Source organism: Mobula hypostoma, chromosome 6 (genome assembly GCF_963921235.1).
Source record: "Mobula hypostoma chromosome 6, sMobHyp1.1, whole genome shotgun sequence".
Lineage (NCBI taxonomy): Eukaryota > Metazoa > Chordata > Chondrichthyes > Myliobatiformes > Myliobatidae > Mobula > Mobula hypostoma.
The window spans coordinates 51471836-51485791 of NC_086102.1; the positions used below are offsets into that span (position 1 = coordinate 51471836).

Below are 13956 nucleotides of genomic sequence, written 5' to 3' on the forward strand. Positions count from 1 at the left end.
ACGCAAAAATAATGCCCAAATAACAAAGACACATGGAAGCAATACTTTAGAACAAATAAAGGAAAATCTATGACGTAGCATCCCTAATGTCATTTGCGAAGTTGCTATTGGTAACTATAAAACATTTTAAAGAATGCTATTTCTCGGGAAGCTCACCAAAAATAGTGCACTGCCCAGGAGAAAATATCCAAAGGGAAGAGGGACCATAGAAAGGCTCAAAAGTTACTAAGTATCATATTTCATTTGTAGTATTTTGCGCAAACAGTCAAATTGGCAGAATGATCAGAGTAAAATATCTCAACCAAATTGCCATGTACTTAAAAGTACTGGGGAAAAAGTGTAGTGCCTTAGTGGTGGACAGCTTCATATCCATAACTCCTCAACACTACACAACCATGCAAAAAAAACATCAAATTGCAATCAAATAAGGAAACTTCTAGATTGTCTTCTTCAGCTGCCTCTGCAAAGACTTTTTGCAGTAATCTTAATGTAATGCTAATGCTTTATAAAGCATTGCTCAGGCAGCATTGGGAGTATGGTGAACTACTTTGGTCCCCTTATCTAAGAAAGAATGTGCTGGCATTGGAGAGGGTCCAGAGGAGGTTAATGAGAATGATCCTAGGAATAAAAGGGTTAATATATGAGGAATGTTTGTACATACTGGAATTTAGAAGAAGGAGGGGGTATTTTATTGAAGCCAATCAAATATTGGAAGGCCTAGATAGAGTGAATGTGGAAAAGATGTTTCCTATAGTGGGAGAGTCCAGGAGCAGAGGGGACAGCGTCAGAATAGAAGGACATCCATTTCGAACCAAATTGAGGAGTAATTTGGGTCTTAAGGGCTTATGGTTTTTTCAGAACAAAAGGTAGGGAAGAACTTAGGATATTTTTTTGTTGTAGATTGTACACAATTCAGGAAGGCCCAAACGGAGAAGGAGAAAAATACTTCCAGGGATGTGACCTGTGCTGAATTTAAAGAGTCCTACCTTTGAATCTGATGGATATTTCAATGCATGTACATCTTCAAAAGGCTTCTGCTGCAAATGAGTGGGTACTTCAGCAGCCATTTCTGATGATGCTGGTGTAACCTTTTCTAAGGTATCTTTAGTCAACTGGAAATAATTATAGAGTATACTACCTACTTCTGATGATGGCATTGGTTTTGGGGAGGTATTGGAATCAACTACACAAATTTCTGCCTGCATTTGTACAGGCAAATTTTGTTCCTCGCTTCTGTCTTGAGAAATTTTTGTTTCCTTTTCCAGATGATCAGTGGAGACTGTTGTGCTCACTTCTCCAATCGAATGAGACTTGGTCGAATTTTCTTGATCTTCCTGAACTTCTGGAAGTTTATTTTCTCTCTGCGTTGTATTTACTGATGTTGCTGCAGATTCAAGTACTGTTGCAACAGATTCAGAACCATTATCCTGTTCTTCTGAAGTTGGAGAGTGGATAATATTTGAAGTTGTCGTTGATGTCTCACTGTCACTTTCCAAATCCTGTTCTTCATATATTGGTGGTAAAGCAAATGGATAAAATGTCCTCCTTTTGAAGCTACGGCTTAATGATGAATCTAGAATTAATGCTTCCTGTTCTGAATCATGAGGTTCCATTTCATCCTCATCATCAGAATATTCTCCAATATATTCCCCGACATCACCATCATATATATTGGTTAAATGTATATCCTCAAGGTCAAAGTCTGCTTGTACTTCAGGAGTTATCTCTGCTTCTTCCTCTTCTAAGTTTGTGAAATCAAAATGTTCAGCAAACTGTCTGGACTTATTTTCCTCAAAATCAGCAAATGTACTTTCTTGAGAATAATTTGAATCAGTTCTTGATCTGGCACTACTTTGTTCTGGATCAATGATGTCACATTGTTCTGAAATGTTGCCTGTCAGTTCCTGGCCCACAGAATCTGTGCAATGATTGGCCATCTTTGTTATATTTGAAGATATTTCTGTCCGGGAATCTTCTACACCAACCTCAGTGGTTCTCAGCTCATTTCTCAGGTCAACTCCTTCAATAGACTGTTGTATTTGTACCTGACCATCATTCACTTTGTCTTCAGCTGCTTTAAGTAACAACACTGTGACATCAGATAGATTCGCTGAAGTAGTAGGATCTAAGAGACTAGCATTTGGATCATGATTTATTAAGTCTGGATCAGGCTCCATAGCTGCATGTACATTGTCCACAGGCAACGCAGGCGTGGATATGAAACTTATCTCACGTGATTCCAATGGTGTTGAGGTATCTTTCTCATCAACACTATGGACTGCAGGAATGTATTCAGAAATATTTCCCTGTGTTATCACCGATGAGGCCTCACCCTCTCCTTCAGCAATGAAAATTATGCTATTTTCCGACTGCTGTTGTATCTCTAACTGTATTGCCTCTTTCTCTTGTGTACCACTAACTTGCATTGTTCTCACTAATTCCTTAGGTATTCCTTTAGCATTGTTATGTACATTTACATTAGTTGTGTCTATTTGTAACTCAACATCTTCAGCAGCATCATTTAATCTGGTAATTGTTATTAGATCTGAACTGGTTTCAACAGTGGTATCTCCTTCACTGGCAGCAGTATTACTGTGCTGGGTATGTGGAGTTACCACTTTATGGAAAGGCACATGATCCACGGCTGAGTCTGCATCAGGTGGAATGGCTGAGTCAGTCTCCAAAACTGCTCCAGAATCTGGCGAAGGCAGTTGGGTTTCATCCGGTATCTGACTGCTTGCTTTTATCTCTTTGCTGATCAGTGCCATTTTCTGTACCGTTCTGTTTCCCTTTTCAGTCACTGGCTTGGTCAATTCTGGTACTATATAGTTGGAGATAGTCTTTATTCTGGAAACTGTTTCACCTTCTGACTTTGTGTTTAAGTTTGTGGACACTTCCTGGTCAATTAGCGGACTCTGATTCGTTAAACTTAACTGGACAGGAACATTTTCATTTTTGGCATGTTTTTCACTCGTCTCAACACCAACAATTGGATTTTCTTGAGACTCATTTAGACAGAGTGATATTGCAGAATTAGTTTTTAATATGGCAGTACTCAGTGCTGGATCAATAATATTGCATTGCTCTGAGACAATGCCTATCAATTCCTGACACACAGTATCAATGTCTGCATTGTCTGATTGTGTTGTTTTTAAAGATGTTTCTGGCCAGGAATCTTTGGCGCCAACCACAATGTTTCTCAGATCAGTTCCAGGTTCTGTTCCTTGTATCTGATGCTGTGTTTTTATCTGATCATACTTCACGTTATCCTCTCCTTCAGCAATGAGCATTGTGTTATTATCAGACTGCTCTTGAATCTCGGACTGCATCACCTCTCTCTCCTGCACTTCAACTTGCACTGATTTCACAAATTCTGCGGGTATTTCTTTGCCCATATTATTTGCAATTAAATCCTCTGTGTTTTCTTTTAAATCAACATCTTTAGAATCCTTTAAGCTAGCAATTTGTACTAAATGTGAGCTTGAGCTTGTTTCTATTGTGGAACACTCTTCACTGTTACTGTGCTTGGTATGTGGTGTTGCTCCATTAGGGGAGGACTCCCAATCCACAGCTGAGTTTGCTTCCGATGGCATGGTTGAGTCACTACTTAAAGTTGCTCCAGAGTTCGACGAACTCAGCTGGGCTGCACCGAGTATGTAGGAGTTTGCTTTTGTCTCCTTGTTGGTCAGTGCCACTTTTGGAAACCTTGGTTTTCTCATTTCACTCATTGGTTTGATTAAATTTAGTAACGGATATTTGGACCTGCTCTTTACTTCAGAAACTGTCTTTATTTCTTTCTTGGGTTTTATGTTTTGGTCTACGGACTCTTCCTGGTTACCAGACTGTTTGGATTTCCACATCTCTGACTGGACAGAACACATTTGGGAATTGTCTTCTTCTTCAGAGTTTGGGAATTTGCTTGTAAAATTGGCATCAGAATTGCCCTGGTCATCATTTGATTGAGGTAGTTTTGTAGAATTAGATCTCAGTGTAACTGTACTCTGTGCTGGATCGATAATACTGCATTGCTCTGATACGTCTCTTAATTCTTGACCCTCAGATTCTGTGTTATGAGAGGCCATTTTAGAAGTGGTTTCTGGCCAGGAATCTTCTGCCCCAACCACAGTGTTGCTTTCCTCAGTTCTTAGTTCTGTTTTTTCTAAAGGTGGCAGTGTTTGTATCTGACCAGCATCGATTTTATCCTCATCTGCTTTAAGCAATGACTCCGTAGTCACAGATGCAGGAGTTGTGTTAGGTTTTAAAAGACTTGTACTTGCCTCCTGATTTGTTACATTTTCAGCAGCATGTCCAGGTGCAAGACCAATGCCCATAGGCAATACGGGTAATGAATTGATCCCTGTCTCCTGTGATTTAAACACCACTGAGCTGTCTTTCTTAGCAGCATTCTGGAATGATGGAACATACTCCAAAACATTATCCTGTGCTATCAGAGACACACTTTTATCCTCTTGTTCAGTACTGTGTGTCAAGTTACTTCCAGAGTTCTCTAGACTCTCTGGCTTCACTAATTCAACCCTTCTCTCACCATCAACTTGTACTCTCTCCTCTAATTTCTTGGGTATCTCTTCAAAAGGATGGTCCTCTGCAAAACTATCTTTGAAATCAACTTCTTCAACAGTGTCCTTTACATTCACGAAGGTTATTAGATTTGTCACCCTATCCTCAGTAGTACTGTTCTCTTTGCTATCTGTAGTAATTGGTTGTATACATGGGGTTTCTCGTTCTGCTGAAAATATCAACTTTCCTGCAGTTTCTTTAGAACTTTCTTTTAAAGTGTCACCACTATTTGTTTCTACTGGTTGACCACTGGATACAGCCACTGTGTACACATTGCTTTCTAATTCTTCTTCCGAGTGTATGGAGGCTTTTTTGTCCTCAGCACTGACTTTTAATGTGGACTCTTTACCTTCTAGTTTGACTGAAAATGGCTTAGCTGAGTCCTCACTTTCACTGGTTTTGGTCCTCCTTGCCATTTCTTCACTTGGCACTTTGGAATCATTCAATGCATATTCCTCTGAGGTGTCTTGAATTACTTTATCAGCTGAGTTAGCTACTGAAGCAAATAGTTTTGTTGAATGCACAATTTCAATGTCCAGTGGATTTTCCAGATGTGTATCACTGTCTATTTCAGACTCTACGTTTCTCCCAGTGTTTGAGAAGCTTGAAATTTGTTGCAAATATCTGTAGCACAGATTATTTGCTGCAGGGCTGGACGTGCAACTTGTTTCCTTGGCTTTTTCATTGCTATCATTTTGTGCTTTAATAGAATCAAGTGCTTTTCTCTGGCTCTGCATTTCCCCAACAAACTTACTTTCTTTGAAAGGTGACTTTGCAATGATCTCAGTATTTGCAAGTGATTGTCTATTGTCTGAATCTAATAACAAATTTGCTGATTCTTGATAGTACCTGTAGAAGATGCTCTCACAAGGTAAGGAAAGCTTCGCACCTCTAGAAACCTTGGGTTCGGTCAAAGGGGCCTGGTCAGAGAGGAATGATTCCGAAGTGAGGTCGTGTTTTTTCTTAGAAGAAATGTTAAACAACTGAGCAGGGTTTTGAATGTAGAATGATTTCTCTGTCTGTATACAATTTCCATCTGTAGTCTTTTGTGGTTCATTTGTTGAGAAGGCTTCAGAACTTCTAATTCCAGGTGACATTATTACACTTGAAGCCTTTTCTGAAGTAATCGTAAAGACAGTTTCACCTGGTATCTCAAATGTCTTTGTTGATACACCATCAATATTGGTAGTAGTATTTTTGTTACTTTTGGTTTCATTCATTAATTCAGCAATGGATGAATTCTTATTCATCAGCTTTTCCACATCGTCGGAAAATTGCTCGGTATTTACATGTTTAATGTCAGCTTCTGTTTTCCCTTCCATTTGATTGTGTTCCCTCGATGGTTTCTCAATTGTATTTTCTGTGTTAGATGTAAAAAGTCCGGTAGATATTCCTGTTATATTATCTTTTCCTGACACCATTGTACGTTTATTTGTCTGAGTTCCACTAGCATCTTTCAATTGCACATCACATTTATCACCACGGTCAATGAGCAAAATCTTTGGTATATCTACCTCATTGTTCATATGGACCACGTCCACTGGCTCTGTTAACGAGATACTTTTTGTTGGAGCAGTGGCTTGGTTTGCTATTTCCTGTGCTAGATCTTCCCCCACATATTCAGTTCTTTCAGTCTGCTTCATTGCATCTTTTAACTTTGAACCAATGGTTGCAGAGCCTGTGTGAGTGCCATGTTCTCCTGAATCAGTTCTGAAACTCTTGCCAGCTCCATTTGATGGAGATGTATCCAATTGTAATGCTTGCTTCGTGGTGCTCTCCATTGTGTCTGTTCGCGATGCTGTTTCTTCTTTTTGTTGGTCTTTCAGTTCTACTACACTGCTCATGCCAATGAATGAAGATTGCTGTGCAGGTATTTCACTTTCTGTTTTCAAGTCTGTCAATAACTCAGTTTTGATTGACGGACATCTCTCTGTGCAGATTCCGTATTGGTCTTCATTCTTCTCACTGTCATGATTGATAGATGGTAACTTTTCCTCTAAAGGCCTTTGGACCTGAGTCATGGTTGGACTATCTTGATTAGTTTCTTCTTCCACTGAACTTTTAATTTGTTGATTAGCTGATGAAGTGGCATTCTTTTCATCTTCTTCGGTGATGGTGGCAGTTAGTGGACTAAATACTTTCTTCAGCGGCCTCCTTCTTCTCATTCTCCTTGCTCCTTGGTACGTTGAATAAGTGACGATTGGTGTAAGAAAGGCATCTTTTCCATCCTCAGAACTAGTTGATTCATCGGTTCCATTTTGTGAAAGGTGCCGATTATTTTCTTTGCATTTGCCAGCTACAGTTTGCAGTTTTCTTGGGGTTTTGTCATCAACAGCTTTCTTGTTTGAATCTATGTCTCCTTCCACCAACATGCTTCCATTGAACTTCTGCAGTTTTCTGGGAGTTGGAAAAAAAAAATGAACAAAATCATTATTTTCACACAGTGTAAATAGTCATCTATGATAGTGGTAGAGCACATGGAAGAGATGAATTCAGACCCATGGTAGATTCAGAAAATGAATTAAATATGACAATTTCCTGGCTACCATTAGAAAACATTATAAGTTATAGAGAAAAAAAAAGCAAACGTTTTGTTCAGGGTATGAGAGTGTTTACAATGACAAAGGACATATAATTGGCTCAACTTCATTTGATTAAATCCTTGATGCTAAAAAAGAGGATCGTGGCAGTGATTGCCATATTTCAAGATCAAATATTTTTAAAAAGCTACTTGTGTATAATTTAAACGCAAACAACAGGAATTCTGCAGATGCTGGAAATTCAAGCAACACACATCAAAGTTGCTGGTGAACGCAGCAGGCCAAGCAGCATCTATAGGAAGAGGAGCAGTCGACGTTTCAGGCCGAGACCCTTCATCAGGACTAACTGAAGGAAGAGTGAGTAAGGGATTTGAAAGCTGGAGGGGGAGGGGGAGATGCAAAATGATAGGAGAAGACAGGAGGGGGAGGGATAGAGCCGAGAGCTGGACAGGTGATAGGCAAAAGGGGATACGAGAGGATCATGGGACAGGAGGTCCGGAAAGAAAGACGGGGGGGGGTGACCCAGAGGATGGGCAAGAGGTATATTCAGAGGGACAGAGGGAGAAAAAGGAGAGTGAGAGAAAGAATGTGTGCATAAAAATGAGTAACAGATGGGGTACGAGGGGGAGGTGGGGCCTAGCGGAAGTTAGAGAAGTCAATGTTCATGCCATCAGGTTGGAGGCTACCCAGACGGAATATAAGGTGTTGTTCCTCCAACCTGAGTGTGGCTTCATCTTTACAGTAGAGGAGGCCGTGGATAGACATATCAGAATGGGAATGGGATGTGGAATTAAAATGTGTGGCCACTGGGAGATCCTGCTTTCTCTGGCGGACAGAGCGTAGGTGTTCAGCAAAGCGGTCTCCCAGTCTGCGTCGGGTCTCACCAATATATAAAAGGCCACATCGGGAGCACCGGACGCAGTATATCACCCCAGTCGACTCACAGGTGAAGTGATGCCTCACCTGGAAGGACTGTTTGGGGTCCTGAATGGTGGTAAGGGAGGAAGTGTAAGGGCATGTGTAACACTTGTTCCGCTTACACGGATAAGTGCCAGGAGGGAGATCAGTGGGGAGGGATGGGGGGGACGAATGGACAAGGGAGTTGTGTAGGGAGCGATCCCTGCGGAATGCAGAGAGAGGGGGGGAGGGAAAGATGTGCTTAGTGGTGGGATCCCGTTGGAGGTGGCGGAAGTTATGGAGAATAATATGTTGGACCCGGAGGCTGGTGGGGTGGTAGGTGAGGACCAGGGGAACCCTATTCCTAGTGGGGTGGTGGGAGGATGGAGTGAGAGCAGATGTACGTGAAATGGGGGAGATGCATTTAAGAGCAGAGTTGATAGTGGAGGAAGGGAAGCCCCTTTCTTTAAAAAATGAAGACATCTCCCTCGTCCTAGAATGAAAAGCCTCATCCTGAGAGCAGATGCGGCGGAGACGGAGGAATTGCGAGAAGGGGATGGCGTTTTTGCAAGAGACAGGGTGAGAAGAGGAATTGTCCAGATAGCTGTGAGAGTCAGTAGGCTTATAGTAGACATCAGTGGATAAGCTGTCTCCAGAGACAGAGACAGAAAGATCTAGAAAGGGGAGGGAGGTGTCGGAAATGGACCAGGTAAACTTGAGGGCAGGGTGAAAGTTGGAGGCAAAGTTAATAAAGTCAACGAGTTCTGCATGCGTGCAGGAAGCAGCGCCAATGCAGTCGTCGATGTAGCGAAGGAAAAGTGGGGGACAGATACCAGAATAGGCACGGAACATAGATTGTTCCACAAACCCAACAAAAAGGCAGGCATAGCTAGGACCCATACGGGTGCCCATAGCTACACCTTTAGTTTGGAGGAAATGGGAGGAGCAAAAGGAGAAATTATTAAGAGTAAGGACTAATTCCGCTAGACGGAGCAGAGTGGTGGTAGAGGGGAACTGATTAGGTCTGGAATCCAAAAAGAAGCGTAGAGCTTTGAGACCTTCCTGATGGGGGATGGAAGTATATAAGGACTGGACATCCATGGTGAAAATAAAGCGGTGGGGGCCAGGGAACTTAAAATCATCGAAAAGTTTAAGAGCGTGAGAAGTGTCACGAACATAGGTCGGAAGGGATTGAACAAGGGGTGATAAAACAGTGTTGAGGTATGCAGAAACGAGTTCGGTGGGGCAGGAGCAAGCTGAGACAATAGGTCGCCAGGACAGGCAGGTTTGTAGACAAACTCATTCCGACACCTCCCCCTCGTACCCCATCTGTTACTCATTTTTATGCACACATTCTTTCTCTCACTCTCCTTTTTCTCCCTCTGTCCCTCTGAATATACCTCTTGCCCATCCTCTGGGTCACCACCCCCCCCCGTCTTTCTCCCGGACCTCCTGTCCCATGATCCTCTCGTATCCCCTTTTGCCAATCACCTGTCCAGCTCTCGGCTCTATCCCTCCCCCTTCTGTCTTCTCCTATCATTGTGCATCTCCCCCTCCTCCTCCAGCTTTCAAATCCCTTACTCACTCTTCCTTCAGTTAGTCCTGACGAAGGGTCTCGGCCTGAAACGTCGACTGCGCTTCTTCCTATAGATGCTGCTTGGCCTGCTGCGTTCACCAGCAACTTTGATGTGTGTTGCTTGAATTTCCAGCATCTGCAGAATTCCTGTTGTTTGTGTATAATTTGGAATGCTGTATAACTTAAAGAAAATGAAAACCCCATTTCTGATACATCACAACTCATAGAAGAGTGTAGCACAATGCTGTCACAGCATTTTGCATCAGAGTTCGGAATCCAGTTCTGGTGTCCTCCATAAGAAGGTTTGTACATACTTCCCATGAAATCCATGGGCTTCCTCTGGGTGCTCTGGTTTCACTCCACAGTCCAAAGAAGTACCAGTTATCAGGCTAATTGCTCATTGTAAATTGTACATTGACTAGGCTAGGGTTAAATCAGTAGGTTGCTGGGCAGTATCTCTAAATAAAATAAAATAAAATAAAATAAAATAAAATAAATAAAATAATTGATATCATACTGTCAGTGTTAGAGGAAATCAAAGAGGAATTTAAAAATAAATCTTTTGACTTCAAAATAAAAGTATCAATAGAAGACCTCACTAAAAGTGCTTGTGAATTTTGGACAACTCCATTTTACAATGTAAGAAAGATTGTAAATAAGTTACAAGACTATCTATCAAACTGGGATGGATATTCTGTGGAAAGTGACTCACTATCTAAAACCCAGTATCTTGTGAAATGTTGTCCTTTTCAAATACAACAATCACCATTTCTGTAATGCCAGCTGAAACATCTATGAAGCACCAAATGAGCAAAATAGAACAGCTATTTGAAATGAAAAGTCATTGACCTAAAATGTTAACTATTTTCCACATCTACCATCTGACCTGTTAAGATTTCTTTCTTTTGCTGTTTTCATTTCAAGATGCTGTAGTGGTTCCCTTACGTTATGGAGTGACCAAGCAACACGGTCTTGAAGAGAAATACAGAAAGTGCTGTACTGCGTAAACTTATGTACAATGAGGCCTTATCTCCCCTTCAAAGACATTCCAGTGACTGGCTTCTCACTGGAGAGCTAAGAATCAAATTCAGCAAGCAGAAATGCTGTTTTATGTTAAAACATTATTCAAAGAAATAAAAACCATAAGACCATAAGATATAGGAGCAGAAGTAGGCCATTTGACCCATTGAGTCTGCTCCGCCATTCAATCATGGGCTGATCCAATTCTTGCAGTCATCCCCACTCCCCTGCCTTCACCCCATGCCCTTTGATGCCCTGGCTAATCAAGAACCTATCTATCTCTGCCTTAAATACACCCAATGACTTAGTCTCCACAACTGCTCATGGCAACAAATTCTACAGGTTTACCACCCTCTGACTAAAGTAATTTCTCCGTATCTCAGTTCTAAATGGATGTCCTTCAATCCTGAAGTCGTGTCCTCCTGTACTAGAATCAAGTTATTTACCACGGGAAATAACTTTGTCATATCTAATCTGTTCAGGCCTTTTAACATTCGGAATGTTTCTATGAGATGTCCCCCTCATTCTCCCGAACTCCAGGGAATACAGCCCAAGAGCTGCCAGACGTTCCTCATACGGTAACCCTTTCATTCCTGGAATCATTCTCATGAATCTTCTTTGAACTCTCTCCAATATTAGTATATCCTTTCTAAAATAAGGAGCCCAAAACTGCACACAATACCCTAAGTGTTTTCTCACGAGTGCCTTATAGAGCCTCAACATCACATCCCTGCTCTTATATTCTATACCTCTAGAAATGAATGCCAACATTGCATTTGCCTTCTTCACAAACGACTCAACCTGGAGGTTAATCTTTAGGGTATCTTGCACAAGGACTCCCAAGTCCCTTTGCATCTCTGTATTTTGAATTCTCTCCCCATCTAAATAATAGTCTGCCCGTTTATTTCTTCCACCAAAGTGCATGACCATACATTTTTCCACATTGTATTTCATTTGCCACTTCTTTGCCCATTCCCTAAACTACCTAAGTCTCTCTGCAGGCTCTGTTTCCTCAACACTACTCGCTCCTCCACCTATCTTTGTATCATTGGCAAATTTAGCCACAAATCCGTTAATACCATAGTCCAAGTCATTGACATACATAGTAAAAAGCAGTGGTCCCAGCACCGACCCCTGTGGAACTTCACTGGTATTCGGCAGCCAGCCAGAATAGGATATATTTATTCCCACTCTCTGTGTTCTGCTGACCAGCCAATGCTTGTAACTGCCTTGTAATTTCATGGGCTCTTATTTTGCTAAGCAGCCTCATGTGCAGCACCTTGTGAAAGGCCTTCTGAAAATCTAAGTACACCATACCTACTGCATCTCCTTTGTCTACCCTGCTTGTGATTTCCTCAAAGAATTGAGGTAGGTTTGTCAGGCAGGATTTTCCTTTCAGGAAACCATGCTGGCTTTGGCCTATCTTGTCATGTGCCTCCAGGTACTTTGTAATCTTATTCCTAACAATTGATTCCAACAACTTCCCAACCACTGATGTCAGGCTAGCAGTTTCCTTTCTGCTGCCAGCACCCTTCTTAAATAGCGGAGTAACATTTATAATTTTCCAGTCATCCGGTACAATGCCAGAATCTATCGATTCTTGAAAGATCATTGTTAATGCCTCTGCAATCTCTCCAGCTACTTCCTTCAGAACCTGAGGGTGTATTCCATCAGGTCCAGGAGATTTATCCACCCTCAGACCATTTAGCCTCCTGAGCACCTTCTCAGTCTTAATTTTCACTGCACAAACTTCACTTCCCTGACACTCTTGAATGTCCAGTCTACTGCAGACGTCCACTGTGAAGACTGATGCAAAATAAGTATTCAGTTCCTCTGCCATCTCTGCATCTCTCATTATAATATCTCCAGTGTCATTTTGTATTGGTCCTATATCTACTTTCGACTCTCTTTTATCCTTTATATACTTAAAACAGCTTTTAGTATCTTCTTTGGTATTAGTCGCCAGCTTCCTTTCATAATTCATCTTTTCCTTCTTAGTTTCCTTCTGCAAGTTTTTAAAAGCTTCCCAATTCTGTATCTTCCCACTAGTTCTGGCTTCCTTGTATGCCTTCTCTTTTGCTTTTACTTTGGCTCTGACTTCATTTGTCAGCTATGGTAGTGTGCTTCTTCCTTTTCAAAATTTCTTCTTATTTGGAATATATCTGTCTTGCACTTCCCTCATTTCTCACAGAAACTCCAGCCATTGCTGCTCTGCTGTCCTTCCTGCAAATGTTCTTTTTCAGTCAACTTCAGCCAGTTCCCCTCTCATGCCATTGTAATTTCTTTTATTCCACTGAAATACCGACACATTGGATTTTATTTTTTCCATCTCAAATTTCAATGTGAACTCGATCATATTGTGATCACTGTTCCCTAAGGGTTCCTTAACCTTAAGCTCTCTTATCACCTCCAGATCATTGCACAACATCCAGTCCAGCACAGCTGATACCCTAGTAGGCTCAACAGCAAGCTGTTCTAAAAAGCCATCCCTTAGACATTCTACAAATTTTCTCTCTCTCTCTCTCTCTCTCTCTCTTTCTCTCGAGATCCAGTACTGACCTGGCTTCCCCAATCCACTTTCATGTTAAAATCCCCAACGATTATCATGACATGCCTTTTCTTTCTCCTGCTGTAATTTGTAACCACATCCTGGCTGCTGTTTGGAGGCTTGTGTACAACTGCCATTAGGGTCCTGTTACCTTTGCTATTTCTTAACTCAACCCATAGAGACTCTACACCTTCCAATCTCATGTCATCTCTTTCTAATGATTTAATATTATTTCTTATACCCAGTTCCACGCCACCCCTACTAACCTATCTTTCCAATACACCATGTTTCCTTGGACATTCAGCTCCCAATGGTAGCAATCCTTTAGCCAAGTTTCAGAAATGGCCACAACGTCATATTTGCTAATCTGTAGCTGAATTTCAAGATCATCCATTTTATTCCTTATGCTGTGTGCATTCAAATATAACACTTTCAGTCCAGTATTTGTTGCCTTCTGTTTTAACCATGCCATGCCTCTATTGCCCTGTAACTCATGCCACTGGCTGTGATTAAACCTCACCTCCTGCCTGTTCTTGCTATAATTTCTGTTGCAAGCTATCTTTGATGTATTTCTGTTTTCCCCTTCCTCAACCCTATCTTCCCCAACCCTATCTTCCCCTTCCCATCCCCCTGCCAAATTAGTTTAAACCCTCTCTAAATGCGCCCGCTAGGATATTGGACCCCTTTTGGTTCAGGTGTAACTCATCCTTTTTGTACAGGTCGTACCTCCCCCAGAAGAGGCCCCAGTGATCCAGGAATCTGAAGCCCTGCCCCCTACATCTGTCTCTCAGCCACAC

General features: G+C 41.6%; 1 protein-coding gene across 1 annotated transcript in view; it reads right to left on the bottom strand.

The window, feature by feature from the left end:
• The window catches only part of LOC134348046 (uncharacterized), a 76745-nt gene that overhangs the window by 39472 nt on the left and 23317 nt on the right, over positions 1-13956 (bottom strand). Inside the window, exon 4 of the mRNA XM_063050835.1 lies at positions 987-6975. Within this exon, the coding sequence (XP_062906905.1) occupies positions 987-6975 (5989 nt within the window). The remainder of the gene's footprint in view (positions 1-986; positions 6976-13956) is intronic.